This window comes from Poecilia latipinna, unplaced genomic scaffold, assembly GCF_001443285.1.
Source record: "Poecilia latipinna isolate Pla-1442-1.1 unplaced genomic scaffold, P_latipinna-1.0 Scaffold1102, whole genome shotgun sequence".
Classification (NCBI taxonomy): Eukaryota; Metazoa; Chordata; class Actinopteri; order Cyprinodontiformes; family Poeciliidae; genus Poecilia; species Poecilia latipinna.
Window position 1 is genome coordinate 20,316 of NW_015113718.1, and position 18,342 is coordinate 38,657.

Below are 18,342 nucleotides of genomic sequence, written 5' to 3' on the forward strand. Positions count from 1 at the left end.
TCTCTCAGAGTCAAACCTAAAATCATTCATTTGGCCACAGCAGCAAGACTGGTAGAATAATCTTCTGGTACAGCATGATGGGTACGGACAGGTCAGCTGTGTAATGGGAGTCAGATCAGAAGAAGTCTTTGGCCACTGGACTGAATTACTCAGACAGGTACGTTCCTTTTTCACAAAGTGTAAGGTGTGGCGTGTGTGTTCACTCAGTGTTGGTATCTGTGTGTGCAGATCAGGTGTCTGTCAATCAAGCTGAATTTCTGCGTACCTCTCTCTGTTGAATTTGAGTGAATGCAAGACTGCCGGTCGTCTCTGGCGCAGATTCCACAGGTGTAGTGTGTCGTCTGCACAGGCTGTGACCAGCGCCCCCTGAAAGAAAAAGAGAAGACATTTTAGCAGAAAAGAAATTTGACTTATGAAAGAATTTGGTTTGCTTGAAGTGAGGTTCTGTTAGTCATTATGAGTAATAATTCCAATAATTGTAGTAGACACAATGCTACTTTGATATAAGTGGAAAAGTGAAGAAATCCTCAAGGTGAAAGGATGTCAGATGGACATGATGTTTAGCCCAGTTTAAAGATTTAAGCTAAAGCTGGAAATGTTGGTATTTATGGGATGCAATGCTGTGTCAGTAACTACCAGCCATCTAAAACGTTCACTATTGTTAAATATGTATCCATTTGATTGCTCCAACCCAGGTTGAGTATCTATGTAACCTTGAGTTGGTATCTGATTGTCGGTCTCTTGGGGTTACTTCTAAACAACTCCAAAACCTGTAAAAGAACAGGAATCTAGAATCCAGGGGTCTTACAACTTCTAGATGGGTCTCAGCTTCAACAAACCTGAGTCCTATAATGAGGTCATTAGCAGGACTCTGGAGAACTTGACTGCATACTGAGGAGCTAATTAAGCCATTTGATTTAAGAAAGCTGAACCAGGGGCACATCTAAAAGCTGCAGAAAACCGGACCTCAAGCCCTGGATTTGAGGGTCCCTGTTTGAACTTTGCTCCGCTGACCACCTAAAGAAAACTGATGAGACAGATTGATAGCTGGCAGAGGTAGCCAACATGAGTGTTTGTGACTCCATAGATACTATGATGGTGCATACCTTATGTTTAGCATTTGGACTGTTTCTAGAAGCATTAGAGATCAGATGGAAATGCAAAAACATGCAAAAAGATAATTTTGCATAAACACTAGTGATTCACTAAGATTGTGATCTCAAAATGTAATAAAGCTACAAAGCAATAAAAAACTAGTGGTTACCACAATGTAAAAAAAAAAACAACCAGATTCCCCTTTAATTTAGATTTGCATCACAGTAAATCATCACTTAGTGCTGCTCTCTTCTCAGGTAGTAAACATCATATCAGAAAATCCTGACAGCCTTTAAACCTGGAACTGGAACAGATTTTAACATTTTTTTTTTGGATGTCATTCACAGCTCCAAGCTCCAACCCTATAATGGAGCATGGCATGACACCCAGCGGAAACTGTTACTAGCTCATTGTTGTCCTCTTCAGTTTACAATTTCGTTTTGCAAAAACGTTCCCCAGAATTTTCCTTTTGGAATTTTTCACATGAAACAAAGAAACTGTGCTTCAAGAGCTCATGTTTAGGTTGTTGGTGTTTAGCTTTATATGATAGTTAATTCATTCACACTCACCTTTCAAAACAAACAAACAAAAAAAGACTGCTACAGGATGCTAAAAGTAACACTAAGGAAATGTGCAGCACATTTAAAGATCAGTGACTCTAGTGTTTTTTAAGATAATATATATAACCTGCAATGAGAAAAGATCCAAATAATGCAGCTAGTATCTCCAGAACATCTAGATTATTGTTTTTCTGACAGATCACAGTTTGTGGTGTCCAACAGTTGTGCAAATGAGAAAACAGCAGCACCGTATATGCAACAGTTTCTCCTCAGACCACAGAAATAAGATATCCAGCACAACTTTGAGTTCTTTCAGCTACAGAAATACTCAAATGACTTTGCAGTCAGTCACATTTTAGAGGGAATGAAAAGAATCAGAACACATATTTGATCTTAAAAGAAAACGTTATCGCCAAGATATGAAGCATGAAGGCAAAGAGCAGAGTCTTCTTTTATTTTATTTTATTTTTTATAACTCATCTCTTATCAGTCCCCGGTAGAGAGATTTTTATTTTTATTTTTATTTTTTACCCCTAATCTTTTGGGTCTGCATCGTTGCTCAAAGAAACAGAACAAACAGACAAAAACAGCTTGCTTTGTCATTGGTACTCCCCCACAACCTGTAGTTCTGGTTATATAAATAAGAGTGGTGTCCAAGCTGCTTAGCATAATGGACCGCAATACCTGCCACATCCTTCAGCTCTGCTACATCAAGAACGTTGGAGGTAATACCACTCTGCATTAATTTCCTTTTTAATTCTACAGAGGAAATGCACAATCCAGTTTCCTTGTCCTGTTTCTTCTAATCATGTATATTATATTTGCAATTACAATAAAATTTCCCTTTGGGAGCAGGCATGGATTTGTTTGACTCCACTGCATTCAAGAGTAAAAAAAAAGAAAAATGCAATTAGGCCAGCAAATATTTACAGGATCTGCACTAAGCAAAGAAGTGAAATGACACATCATACTGGAGAAAACACTGGTGTCAGCCCAACATCTGAAGAAAATTGAGATTACAGTTGAATTCCCACTGAGGCTGTGCCTGCAGAGCATCGCCGTAAAGACTGGAGCCCAGGGAGAATTAGCTTTAGATTACAAACCTAATCACAGGATTAAGGACTGTAATGTTGCATGGACTGCTTCCAACTGATTTCCACATTGGTGACATATCCCACTGATTCTCCAAATCCATTATTGTATGGGAAGCAGAAAAGAAGTTTAACAATAACTTGTTAAAATTGTTTTTAAGAAGATTATTTACTTACACCTATCCACCAAAAATACAAGTACTACTACAGTACTGAACGTCTTTCCCTCCTGACTGTTTACTTTGTTTTTCCTGGTGTTCATAGTTCTTTCAAAGATTTTTGTGAAATACAACTACGGTTATAGAAAATAGCCTTCCCCTTTTTCTATATACAGAATGATTTGGATGCTAGCAAGTTCAGAAAATTAACTTGTTTGTATAACTTTACCTTACCAACAGCTTTCCATTCAAAGCGACTCATTTTCTTTTCTGCATCTCATGTAATTGCTCCCCTGGGGTTGGATTAAAGCTGTTCTGCATTGAAGGAATTAGTCATTTCCAATTACGGCAAAATGGATTTGTCAAATGGATGTGCAAACTTTCAGAGAGAAAATGTCTTTCGAGTGGCATTATCCGCATAGCTGAGGGTCTGCTTGAGGTGTACTTTTCTTAGGAAAATTTTGAATGCATACAGTCAAATCAACATCCTGCAATGTGGTTCGACATTAGGAATGATCCAAATTACTTTTGGAAAAGAGTTCTAGTTTCAATGCACTCCTTTTTAGATGTTTAGCCAACATATTGATTCTCAGCGATTCCCGGTCTCAATACATTTAATCAGTATATTCAGAATTAATCTTTGAAATGTTCCTGTGAGCCATAACCACATTATGCAAAGAAGACAAGAGTGTATGGATTCGAAGAAGGTGCAAAACCATCTCAAAGAAAATATGTCAGGCAGGAGAACAAGAACATGAGCAGCTGACAGGGCACAATCTACCTGACTGCCAGTGTGTAATTATTGTGATGGCAACAAAAAGAAAGGTGAGCAGCTACATGGATGGTGCATGTATGCTTACAGCAATATTATAATGAGCAGCAAAACCAGAAAACTATACAGCTTATATATACTGTATGTGTATTTATGATGGCCTACACCATCTTGTGTCAAACGGCTGACTTCATGGATTGAGAGAGAGCTTCTAAAGGTCACAGTGTGCTCTATCCTAACAGAAAGTTGGGTGGAAGGAAACAGTATAACATAGCATGGTAAGGAAAGTTTGTGTATATGGTAGCATTTCTTAAATCCACCTGAGACCAAAATGCTGGTCAATGTGCATTGTTTCAACAAGACGTGCTCCGTTGCTCTTCTCCACAGACTTGAGTGCTTAGATTTTCACACGCAATGTCACACCCACATCCAAAGTCACTACCTGTCAGAGAGCACACAAACTACTCTCTCTTCTTTTACCATCCATCTCAATTGGCCACAGACGCATCACAAGCAGGCCAGTGAGTGATGAAGGAGAAGGCAAAATATACCCTCTATAAAGAAAGGGTGAAGATTACAGCAGAATGAAAAAGCAGAAAAAAATAGAGATACATTTTACGTACAAACCAGAATCTGATTGCTACTGGACAAGAATTGTCCTTAACGAGCTTACGGCAGATTGTTCTGCTTTTGAGCAAATGTTTGTCAATATGATTCTTTTGAAGGCTAGTTCATTGTACACAGATCTGGCATAACAATGTGACTACCCACAAGGCAAGTGAGTAACACTATTTATCTCTTTATTCCTGCTCCTGCTGGGGTGGATATACGCTTGAGTACAAAACTGTGATTGGAAGAAGAACGAATCAGAGTCGTTCTATAACATCAGTGTTTAAGTGGTGTTCCCAGTCTGCAGTGGATAAAGTTTATCAAAAGTGGTCCAAATGGAAGAACAGCTATGAACCGACGGCAGGATGACTGTCTACTGATGCATGTGGTGTTTAAACACTTTTAGTTGGATAACAAAGCAAAAATGGTTCAGGTGTTTCCTGGGGAGCACAACAAGTTTTAGGTGGTGGCCTGATGGACAACCAAGAAATATTAAACTTAAAGGATTTAAAGAATCTACTGCTAGTACACCACGCCCTTTTCTAGAAAAGAAAATAAGTTGTAAGAAAAACGCATCATCATTCATAACATTGCAACAGCGCTTTGCAAAAACAAAACCAAGCTCAGTAGAATGTATCATCCCACACCAGCTCATCTGTAGAACAGTTTCATGAATTATCACTTAAAATGTCGTCTGCATAAACTTGGCTTAGAGCAAGGACGTTTTTATTTTACATTCCAGATACGTCTGTCAAACTATGGCTCCAAAGACTCAATGGCAACTGAAGAACCTGATGCGTCACATTCAAAATTTTGAATCTGTTCATGCAGCATGGTAAAAAAAACAAAAACCTCATGCTAGTGCTGTGCAAAACAGAAACTCAGTGGTGAAAGGGATTGCTATTAATCATCAACGAATATTACCAACATTTCCTTTCAAATGAAGCATTTTTCTAAATTATGCTTTTTTCAGGCTCTCTAATAAGGTTTCACACCAAACCCACCTGAAGTATTCTGCTCACGTTTGTGTGCCAACAAAATGAATACTGTCCACACACACCTTGAGGTTTATGGATAAGACAAATAGGACTCACGGCTTGTATCATATGTTTGTAAGAAAAAATGACTAAAAATCATAAATTTTTGAATACATTCTCACAGATTCAGGCTTACCTCATTGATGAGGAACTGAAGTTGAAGAACAGCTGCTCCGCTCTCATGTTGACAGTAGCAGTCCACCCCTGGTCGGCCCAGTCTGACGGCACCAAAGAGTCAAGGACTATTATGTTGTAATATTCGCTTAAGAAATCACAGAAGCCTGTTTCAGCACTTCCAAAAAAAAAACAAAAAAAAAAGAAAGAAAAGACAAAATCAGCTTTACTGATTAAAGCACTTCACGTGTAAATTGTAACAAATTTTCATATGGAGGTACACCATAGCTGTGTTGAGAGAATGCCGTTTCCTGAAAGTTGCTCTGGCTTTTTACAATGTTTTGTTTTCAAACAGTACATTTTTGTATTCACAGTAAACTCACAGCTGTTTGCAAAAAACTGAATTTTATAGATGATAATTACCTTTAAGGAAACAACTTGCAGGAATTATCCATATTTGATCCTTTTTATTTGCCAACTGATCCTCCATTTTCTGTATTTCACATTTTAAACCTTCTTAAAAGTTTAAAGTGTTCCTTCCTCCATTTCTTAGAAAAGATGTTCTTTAGACTTTATTGTCCAGTGAGGCTGCAACAGTCCAAGGCAAACAATAGTCTGATAACAACCATATTTTCTCATGAGGAGATAATCTAGGCCAGATAAAAACCTGAGCCTCATCTATTAGCTCGGGGGGTTGGGGATGTCTCAGAAACCTTAATTCAGAAAGGAAAAATACATCAAACTGTGATGCATGTTGGAAGGGAAATATAATAGTATGATGTATGGGAACGTTTTACCTGCACCTGCTCTCTGTGTGCTCCTGCCGTCTGTCTGGTTCACCGAGAACAAAATATTAGATTGATTCCTTTTTTTAGTTTCACTCAAATACAGGAACCTGTGTCTGCACACCCTGACAGTATATACACATTTAGTTTTAGGTCTGAAGCTTAGAACTGTTGGCCTTTCTGTGCCATTAGTTGATATGAAGCAGCACCAAAATGTGGTTGTAATTTCTGGCTTTATTGTTGGAAAAGGCGTTCTAGTCTTTTCTCGTAATGAGAAAAAATATTAACCGATTCTATTTTTCAGCTCCAACATCTTTCACAAAAGCTAAAACAAGAATTATGACCCTTCCCTGTGTTGGCAATATTCTTAAATCTTACAGTTTTGAAAAGAAATATCAAATTATATGTGATATCTTTCTTAATTTGCATCGCTGGCCATATGAATTGTCAAATTAAATTGTCAAATTATTTTGAGAAGCTTTTTATTCATCTTAAATATATATTTTTTAAATCAAATTGAAGCCATGCATTTTTCTATACCACCTAGATCAGAAAAAAAAAGAAACATGATTTGATATTGTGCAGTAAAAAGAGCAGAACTGGTTGCAAGAGCAAAGAGAAAAAGCAACATGTTCCTCCCTCTCTGCTGCACCCGGGACACTAAAGGTACACTTTGTTCCTGTCATTCTGGCAATTCTGGGCTGTGCATTGAAAAAGCCTTTAATTTAAGAAAATGAGGGTTAAACATTGTGCTTTTGAAGCTGTGATTCATCCCTGCTTAACATTACAGCTGCACAGATAATGGGGCCATCAACAAAAGGCTGCTTGTGAAATCTTTGAGTGAAATAGACGGACTTGAACTTGTGTTGAGGCAGATGTCTTTGTTACTTTGTTTTTAAATTCCACCTTCACAGCTTTGACTTGTAATGTATTTTATTGAAGAGACTAACACAGAGTAGCACATGATTGTGGAAAAAAAATCTGAAAATCTGTGTGGCAAAGTTTGCATATGTATTCAGGCCATTTTCTCTGACCTCCCTAAATAGTGCAACCCAAAGTGTTTTTACAGCTTGGTTTATTGGAAACCAAAATTGTCACATTTGTTACATTTTCAGCTGGTGTGATTTGCTTTCACACCGTCAAACAAACCCTTTGCAAAATGCATTTACCCCAACCCCTGTGGGGGCATTGCACCAGGAATCACTGAAGGAAACAACATGAAAACCTCTGCGGAAGACTTGAGCTCAACTTCCTTCATCACAAAATGTAAGCGAAAATGGAGTGTTGTCAGTGTAAAATGTCTCTTTTTTAAAACACCATGAGCCATTTGTCCTACTAGCGCTAAATTCTTGCATTTGTTTTGGTTGTTTACCCAGAAAGCCCTGCACTATATTCTGCTTCCTGCTTTTCCAGAAGTCTCTTGCATACTTGGCATTCACATATATATGTGCCAAGCTTACATATGTACCACACCAGAGTGAGACCTAGGATTTTAGGCAGGACCAGATGTCGCTTTTTGGTCCACATTAGAGTCCAATTATGCATTCAAACCTCCCCAAATGAGCTAGTTTGTAGGGAACAGAACCACAGTTTGATTCAAGTGGACCAATCAGGGCTGGTGTGAATGCACACTAACTTTGTAGGTTTGCATCAAACCAGTCCACAACTTTTTAAAATAAAACGTAATCATCCAAAATCTTCTTTGTTGTATAGTTGTTGCATCGACACAAAACAATATATTAATACTTTCAGCATTACAATTACTACAATATGTTTTTCAGGCCTTTTCACATTTTCTATTATTATTTGACTTATTTTTCTAGTATGTGAAGTGACATCGTATATGAAAGAAGAATGCTATATTCACTAAATGTGTTTAAAAAGATTTTTGAGGGGCAAACAAAATTGGATTTAATTTATCCTGGATAGACCACCGGAGACTAGAGGAAGTTTTCGATATTTCAACAAACATATTTCAAAACAGGTGAAAATCAGCAGGAGAAAACGACATAATATGAAAACTGGGCTTGTTGGATCTCACTCAAGAGCAGCGACACACAAACTACACCTGGCAACCAACATTTTTAGGCATTCATTATTTTTGAATAAGAACGACAAATCACTTTCAAACAACTACTTGCAATTGACTGTACTTGGTTCTTATTTTATTCAATCACTGGAACAAAACATAATTTGAATACATGATTAAAATTGTAGTTTGCAGACTAAAATCTTAATTTTCTTTTTCTTAATCTGATTGCAGTTAGACTTGATTTTTTTTTTCATGGATGCAACCCACATACTCAACTGTGCTGCCCAACCTACTAATGTATTTTCCTTACAAAATAATAAAAATAAATAAACAGACTTTTGAAAGACATACAAGATTATTACAACAAAGAAGTAATGAACCAAATATTATTCATTTAGGTATAGGTGGCACTTCATAAGACTGACTTCACTTTGACAAGAAATGTGGTGGCATTTTAATTTCATCCCAAATAATGTGTTGGCAATTATCCATCTTTTTCCATTTATAAAGAAACCCAAATTGTTTTCTCATTTTATGAGCAGGACAGAATATTAGTTTTGTGCCCTGTTATTTTGTGAGCGTATGAACTGTAGTGTTCTATTACAAAACACGCTGAATGATGTGGCTGGTCGACTCACCCTCCCCTTTTTCCCAAAGAGATTTCTGTCAACCTTGTTTAACATCACTGGATGCCTATTACACCTTTCAAATGGCTCAAGGCAAGGTGATTGTCTGAGCTGTAATCAAATATATGCTCACTTGACTGACAGGGTAAAAAATATATTATGTATAAAAAAAACAACTTACTCTAGGAAAATGCTTTCTGCTAAAAGAAAGCAGGAATATTGGGAAAAGGCAGATTTATTCAACACCAGAAGGAAATGTAGCCCCTGTATTGCTCTGGAAATGATTTTCTAATGCTAATGTGCCTGTTTCAGCAATATTTACTAGTTATAAGTGATGAAACTATGTACTTTTGTCCAGCTAAATGTCTCAAGCTTCAGTGTAACGCATTATCAGCATACAGCCATAAAATAAGGTCGAAGGAGCAGAATGTACACCTTGCCACACTTTTACAATGTGATCTAAAGTCAACGGGCCAGAATCCTCCACTATATCATATCTCCACCAGCAGCAGCCATTGCCTAAGATATGCTTAACTGCTGAACCAGACAACAGATTGCAAGTGCACCGGAGAGGATGTTCTCCGACCATTCAAGGTTCAAAATACAGCCTGCAATTTCAGGTTACAGTCGGGATTCATGCCTTTGGTGGGTGTGTCCCAGGAGACGGAGCGATGGTCCACTGATTAAAAGGTCAGTGGTTTGATCTCTGACTTCTCGCTGTGCATGAGGATGTGTCCTTGGGCAAGATACTGATGTGCTCAACACAGAGAGAGGGGGGGAGAGAGACAGAGAGCAAGACTGTGTGTGCATATGGGGGAAGGAGGAAGCACAGAAAAAAGGCGCTTGGACTACTCACAGGTCTTAAAGTAAGAAATTAGTGATACTGTATCTGATAAACTACCTTCGCCCATTAACATAACAATTACCCAACATCAATCAATAATTTATTGGTTGGCTTGTATCCGTTTAAAAACAGGTTCTATAGGATTCTTTGCATATCAGTATGCAGGTAATGGTTAGTTTTTGCCATAATTTATTAATATAATTTATGGGTACTTCTTATGTTATACAATGGTTAGAATTCAGTTAAATATCTCACTGCCACATCTTAATTATAAAATGTACATATTTTATTTGTCTGTGGCAGACAGTAGATATGCTGATGACATTGTCTGAAAACTATGCCCTTGAAAACTTGAACTTGTGTGTCTCTCCTTACACCAAATATGTATGAGTTATAGACCGAGTGTGCTGCACAGGAAGATGAATGGAGCCAAACACGAGACAATCCTGGAAGAAATGTATAAGAGGCTGCAAAAAAAAAAACGTGCAACCAAATCAGAGGCTCACCCTTCAGTAAGAAACCTTAAGTATAAAACCAGGGACACGAGAGTTTACAGCAAATCCTTTTCAAGTGTTTCAAAGAGTGGTCCAGTCAAAGTGCAAATCCAATTGAGAATCAGTTTTAAAACTTGGAAATGTGCAATCCCTTTTTACTGAGCTATTGAAAATTCAGTCTCAAAATTTATAACACAAGCTAAGATACTGACCACAGACCTAATGCTAAAAAATGGGAAACACTCCTAAAAAGTATTGACAGATGTGGGTCTGATTTTAAAGGCACCATATCATATACAATTGTGAAAAGCACTGAAAACCATCTGCCCATACGTTGTTGTTGATCTTATATAGTCTAAAAATCATAATAAAAGGCTTTGATGGTTGTGGTTCTACGAGACAAAATGAGAAAATGACAAAAGTTTTACAAGACAGGCTTTCTTACTTTCACTTCTCCAGAGTTTTTTTTTTTTTTTATGCAATCCTATCCAAATTGACTTTACTAAACAATCAATAAACAAAACAACAAAATACCAACAATTCCAGCTTACTAAGAGAAAGAAGCTTTTTGTGGCCATGCACCCACATCGAGACACCGATCCAGTAAGGGAGTATCTACGATTCGACCTACGGTGACACACAGAATGAAAAGAACAGGCCTGTTCACACAAAGCAGTCGATAAGTGTTTTAGGTTTGAAAGCCTGTGCTGCAGGTGGCTTTCAAGCATTCAAAGGCTCAAAAGAAAACTACCCTGAGGTAAGGATTGGACAAAATAGTACAAAATGTCTGAGTTGTGTTTGTTGAAATGAGTGCCGTCACAACCAGAAAACTGCACTTGACATTTTTCACACACAATGTGTAAAAACACTCTAAAATACACAAAAGTTAGTTTGATTTTAAAGTAGTAAACTTAAAGTTCTTTGTATTCCTTAGTTTCTCACCTTAAGAACCAATAAGTACCATTAAGGTGAGTTTCTTGTATATGAGAGGCATTGTAAAGGAAGCTTCAATCTTCCTTGCTGCCTTTGAGGAAAATATGACTTTGCTTTTAATTGATAAACAGTCTCTGTTCTCAAATCTGCAAATGCTTCAAAATACTCCAGATTCTTTTCAAAAACCTACAAGGCCTACAATGTCATGAAATTATTCATGCCTCTTAATTTTTTTTTTTTCCCCACATTTTGTTCAATCACATTTACAGGCCTGAGTATGCTGAGGATTTCGTGTGATGGACCAACAAATAGTAAACCATCAGTCAGACAAGGAAAAAAAACGCAAGACATTATTTTCACAGTTTTACAAAAAATAAATTTGAAGAGTTTAATATTTTTCAGCCCCCTTAAGAAGTTTCCCCATTAGTAAATAGTCTTAAGAACAAACCAGACAGGTCACTGGTAAGTTTTCATATCTGTTTAATGCAGAGTTAGGTAATAAAAACATCCCATGTGTTACTGTTTAATCCATTATCCAAAAATGGAAAATTGACTGCACAACAGTAAAGTTACCACGACATGGCCTTCCACCTAAATTGACAGGCAGAGAAAGGAGAGCACTAATCAAAGTAGCAGCCAAGAGGCCCAGAGCAACTCTATTGGGAGTCCCAGAGCTCAGGAGGGGGGAACTGTTGACACAACAACAATTAGCTACATTACAGAAATCTGGCCTCTGTGGAAGAGCAGCAAGAATCAAGCCACTGGTGGGGAAAAAAGTTCCCTTTACTGAGTGCCACAAGCCAAAAGGCTTGTCTACAAGTATTGACTCCCATTCCAAAAGTATGCCATACTTTCTGTTCATTTCACAAATTAAATCTGACGGAGATGTGGAAAGGTTTTGTTGAAACGTGATGAAATGTGGGAAAGTACAAGGAGTATAAACATTTTGCAAAATTCTTGAAATGAGCTTAGAGCATTAACTTGCCACTTTTATTGGCTGCACAGTAAAAATTGTTTACAGTTGTAAGATGTTTCATGTTTTACTGGGAAACGTATTAAAGCATATAGAAAACTGAGCTTTCCTGAAGAAACATCTAGATCAGAAATCTGCAAATCCAGTCCTTGAGGCTCAGTGTCCTGCAACTTTTAGACACGTTTATGCATTTCAACACATCTGAGTCTAATAATAGGCTCATTAGCCGGACCCTTGAGAAATTGACTGCATACTAAGGAGGTAACTCAGACTTTTGATGGGCACATCTGAAAGTTAGAAGACAATCGACCCTTGAAGACTGGAGTTGAAGACCCCTGGCATAGATGTTAAACTTGCTATTCTCCTTCATATTCTAGATAGAACCTGTTGGTACTTTAAAATCATATCATGCGTCATCATTTCAAATGTGTTTATTTTTATTGTATTGTTTCTAATTTTACAGTTGTATATCCCATATTTTCTTTGTAATGCTTCAGTTGATTAAAATTTTTTTCCCTTTGCACATATGTTGTAATTCTACAAAACATGCACACCACTGCTGCAAAAAAAGAAAAAAAAAAAAAAGCACACAACAGATCAGAACATAGTTAAATTTGAAAGCATGGCAAATCAGTGTGATGAGCATTTTTAGACGTGCTCAGTAAAGCAGTGTGAAAATGTGTGTTTCTCTATCTTTGTGTGATTCAAGAACCAACTTCAAAGGGAATGAAAGACTAAAACCCATCTCTCTGCAAGTCTCCATCTTCCTCTACCCGACGGGCGAGTCTTTGTGCACGCCAAATTCAAATTCCCATCACACTAGGGACTGCATCAAAACACACAAGCCACTGTCAAAACATGAGTTGATGTGAAGGTGTAGTCGCCTACATCCAAGCTGGAGATAGACACCATTGCTGCAAGCTGAGTGAGTGGCAGTGAGTAATTGCGCCATGTAGAGTTTGGTTAATTTTGAAATACCAACATGTGAATTTAAACATGTAATGAATGTTTGGTAAAATGTATTCTGTCAAGCATAGACAGTTGCCTTTGGTTTGAATATCTGATGGGTAAAACTGGTTCTAGTTTTTCTACAAAAGCAAATAAACATATACACACATATATATATGCATATGCATGAATGAATGCAAGTTCTTCTTACTCTGGTTTGATCTAATGTAATAAAAGTGAAAGAAGTCACCCTTTAAACATACTAATACTAATGCAAAAGATATACCAAAATTTACAAAAAGGTAAAATTGCATTTTTCATTTGCATTTGGAAAATAGCATAAAACCTGTTGTGACATCACAACTATACAATAAATGCTGTAAATGAAGCTAGATTAAAGAAAATTAATATTGTAAATAAGTATCAATGTTTCAAAAGTATAACATAGACAATAAATATTTACCCTTTCTGATTTTTGAAGCAATTATTTATTTACTTAGGTTTCCATTGACAGTTGCTGTTGGTTAGGTTTCAAGTTCACCGAAGTACATCGCTCCAGACACACACACAAAAAAAAAATGACTTCATGCTTATCTCTGTGTCGGTGCAGCTTCACATGAAGCCCCAGGATAAACTGTTGATCCCACCTGTGTTCAGATGAAACTGTCTGCAGCAGAACACGAGATGAAGAATACTCGAGTCATAGCATGCAGTGTGAAACTGGCTTTACGGTCTTACTTCTAGTCTGTGTATTCTACACCACATTTTAAACAAGACAGAGATAAATGTGCACAGAAATACAGGTTTGTTGCTATTTTCTTCTGGGGGCTGCTGTAATCCCTTTGGATCTACTCGTGCATTGGAAAAATTAACTTGCTCAACTCCAAAAATCCTCCTGGATCCATTTTAGTTTTAAGTCTCCAGTTGTTGCACGTTGTAATTTAGAGCCTATTTATTCACAGTTAATCCATCCTGTGCCCTTTTTTTCTGGGGTTGTTTACTTTACATTTACACTGCAAAAGATTTCTATGCAGGCAATGAGGAAATTATCTCCTCGTTTATTGCTTCCCTAGTCTACCCCAATCCGTGACCACAGAGCAGACCGGGACACAATTTAGGAGATTAACAGAGCTCTGCCTCAGTGGTTAGACTTATATCACCCCTCACAGGTTACCTGCTGTGCCTAGTTTCCTGTCATCCCTGTAACTTGACTCTCAGACTGTGACAGAACCTATTGCAGTTCCCTGGTGCTGTCATTCAGCTGACAGCTGCAAACCATTTCTTTGTTTTCTTCAAAAGCTACTTATTTTAGAATACTTGAATGAAAAGATGGATGCCCTATTACTTCCAAATCAAGCAGGTCTTTAATACAGGGTAAAAGCAACATGCATTAGAAACAAATATGTTTTTTTTGTTCTTTTCAAACGACTAATATTTTTGTGTCTAGACACCTGATAAATTTGGAGTCCGATAGAAAAACAAGTAATTACTTTCAGCATCATTTAGCATCTTTATTAGAGTATTAAAATGAGAAGGAATATGTGCATGCAGTGTGATGGTGTACTTATGTTTCTGCCTTAGTCTGGAAGCTGTGACTCAGTGGGAAAAGTACAGTCAACCTGACCTCCCCCTAGTGCATGATGAACTATCCTTGGGCAACACACTGAACCTAATGTTGCCTGTATTTTGCCTGGACGTGCATAATGGGGGCTGAATTTGAGTGCAGTAGGGTCAGTGTGACTGTGAGTGCTCAGTTATAGTAGAAAACATGAGTGCAGCAACCCATTTGGAGAATGAGCTTTTCCTACTTAGTCCATATATTGTTACACGACTTTTTGGAAAACATTTGGAACCCATCCCATATTTAAAGTTTTGTTGAAACTGAATTAAAAGACAAGTTAAATCACTACACTATAAAACAGCTTACTAAGCCTAAGTTTTTTTTTTCCATATTTTGTTGTGTTACATGAACCCTAATTCACAGACTACACCGAGTCCTCTGAGTGAGAGTGCATCAAAAGTGACACCAATACCTCAGTGGTAGGACTTGATGTTCCCCAGAATTCACTTAATTATTTGCCATTCACAGCAAAATTTAAACTTTTAGCTATAGCATCACGCAATGAGATGTAATAAATAGTGTGAAAGCATCAGCAGCATAAAATATACAACAAAAAATTATTAATTTCTAATTTTCCACCACTGTTCATTAAACCTGGAAGTTACATTTGGCGAGATAAATTATTTCCAGCTGACTCAACATTTTAACTCTTAACTAACAAAGTTAACTTCACAATTTAAACTCCATCTGTGAGTTTTAGTTTGTAATATCTTACAATAACATGTTTTCAGTACAATAAAGAAAACATGTTATTGTTTTCTTTGAATGCAAGTTCAGTTTTTCTGAACTTGCATTCAGAAAAACTGAATGCAAGTTTTTCTTACGCTGGTTTGCTCTAATGTAGTAAGAGAAGTGCAAGAAGGCATCTGTCAGGCTCAGTAATTGGTTGTTTGACTCTTTATGTAACAGTGATTAAAAGACTAAAGAACATCTGGACTCAGACTAATTTTCTTTATTCAAGGACTGGCCACAAATCCGTGCTGAACAAAAGTTCAGCTGATCAGTGACAGAGCTTGTTATTACATAGAGCTGAGACTTATCAATGGAAATATAATAATAATGTTTCGCTTTGATATATTTTTTTTGTTTACTTTATACGCAGATCCAGCCTTCATTAAAAGAAATGTTAATCTTCTTTTAATGTAAAGTATTTGAAATCTATTTTACAAAGTTTAAGCTCTTTGACCTCAATGCTTATCTGGTTCTGAAACAAAGAGCTTGTCATGCTCTCTATGGAACATTGTATTTACTGCAGTTAACAATATTTTCATTTGAGTTTTATAATCATATCATCCTTTGTGCTTTTTGTTTTTTCTTGCATTTCTAAATGACTAACTTAAGCAATTTCACATAGCTTAAGTTAGGTGTAGGGCTTTAGAAACTGAAACTAACTTAGAACACAAATGCTTGCAGAAAACCTTTTTATTTCAGCTTAGTGAAAAACGGTTAGGCAAACACCACAATACATTCGATTAATCTAATTTCAACCTACACAGCCCAACCAGTTGCTTAAGATCCAAGATTGGCAACAAATCTATAGGCTCTTACAGCTTGGTGGCAATTACAGAAAATATTAATAGGGTTAATTTCCTCTAATAAGTTGTGAATATGGGTGCAGTTTGACTGACAGCAAACAGACCCATGGCTCTTGAAAACTTATCACAATGTAGACAAAATCCTGTCAGACTTTGTGGAGCAAAAAAGGTTGAGACAAAAATGCTGCCTGATTTATATTGTTACCATTTTGATAAGCTCATGATGTAAATAGTATTTAACTCTTATTCCTTAATGAGAGGGATGAGAGTTAATGGTTAGAAAAAATAAGTAAAACAATACTTTACTAGGTAGGGGGGCATCATAATCTGCACCTGTACTTCATGGACATGATATAACTTGATATTTATAAACTGCCAACAGGTATGGCATTATATAAAACATTGTAACAGCAGGCTTACAGGCTTCAAAAGTTACACACACACACACACACACACACACACACACACACACACACACACACACACACGACATTTCCTACAGGCTGTGTGAATCACACTTCCTGATTAGCACAACATTCTTGGTTCATGATCTGCACACAAGGACAGAGAATGGCAGCTGACCTACGCTGAAACCTGAGTGAATCAATTCAACATTTTCAGTTTACCTTCAGAACGTTGGCTCCAGCTTTGAGTCTCCATGAATCACAAAACCTGTACAATTTGTTCCTGACTGAAAATCTAGGTCAAGTCCACCTGAGTGTTTCTTTTTTTACAATAGTAATGTTAAGAGATGGCACACATAAGTGCTGCGATAGTGAAAATATGCTTGATTGGAATCAGAATAGTTACTTCAAATAACACAACTTTTGAGGGTGTAAAGGTGTAAAGAATGAGTTTAACAGATGGTTTTAGCTATACATCCTGCCTCAACTGGCCCTTTGAGGACATTCATGACCTTAATGTGGCCCGAAATAAAAACAAATCTGCTGTAAATAGTAAATGACCAGCATATATATGCCATTTATCAACTCAGAGGACTCCAAAGTGCTTTACATTGCAATCAATAATTCACACACACGCACACTGTTGTTAGTAAGACACAATTGGCACCTCCAGGCTCTCTGATCACCACAAGCAGGCGATGTCTAGCTCAAGGCCAAGGATGCGATGACGGAGTGGGGATTCGAACTAGCAACCCACCAATTAAAGGACAAACGTCTACACACTGAGCTGTCATTATGCCGGTACAGTTGGATTTCACAAAGTCACAAAAATTGGCCTCGTTTATCAATATGTGGGAATTATGAGCCTCTGTGATTTGATTTTGAGGGTTATTCCTCTGACATGTAGTCTTTTCCACCAAGAACAAACCATTTGACTGTTGGGCATTACTTCACCTTCTGTCATATACTCGTCCAGAAAAACATCCCTTTTTTGGAACTGAATACTGTGAGGTAGGAAGGGATTTTGCTGAGACTTTTTTACTTGTGGACATTTTCTATGATGGATGACCATCTCAACAATGTCTTGCATTTTTTATTTTTCCAACTGAGAGCTGATTAACATTTCAGAAGCTCAAATAATACCAGTCAAAGACGGCTGGAAAATAAATTACTGTGAATACAGAGTAGGACCAGAAACAAGGAAGGAGGAAGTTCAAAGCATTTCTTCCATCAATCATAATGGGCAATGTGCCATTGTTGGCATGCAAGATTTCATCAATAGTATCTATCAAGAGAGTACACTCCACCAACAGCTTCTGCTGACATTGCATTTGATGTCATTAGCTCAGTTATTGCTAAGATATAGAAGGAGATTCAAACATATCCAAAGCAAGACCTGCTCTTGGCAAATCAGATCACAATATTGTTTTCTCTGCAGGAATATAAATTCATTGCTAAGAAGCAACCTGTAATAAAGAAAACTGTGAAAATATTGTCACATGTAGGTAGAAAAGCCCTAAAGGGAAGTTTTGAGACTAGATGCATCACAGGCCTGACCTCCCACTCATTGTTTTCACTCTATACACCTCAAGACTTCCAGTACAAGACAGAGTCCTGTCATCTGCAAAAAAAAAAAAAACAACAACTCAGCAGTCCTGTATCAGAGATGGACAGGAAGCAGACTACAGAGAACCGGTGGACCACCAAGAGG

At 37.3% G+C, this 18,342-nt stretch overlaps 1 protein-coding gene across 2 annotated transcripts in view; it reads right to left on the reverse strand.

Moving 5' to 3' along the window:
• LOC106959629 (syntaxin-binding protein 5-like) overlaps positions 1-18,342 on the reverse strand; it is an 88,851-nt gene that overhangs the window by 14,302 nt on the left and 56,207 nt on the right. For both annotated transcript variants that reach the window (XM_015052336.1, XM_015052337.1), the window contains exons 3-4: positions 5,459-5,540; positions 266-366 (exon numbers count right to left, since the gene is read on the reverse strand). In XM_015052336.1, coding sequence (XP_014907822.1) covers positions 266-366; positions 5,459-5,540 — 183 coding nt within the window. The remainder of the gene's footprint in view (positions 1-265; positions 367-5,458; positions 5,541-18,342) is intronic.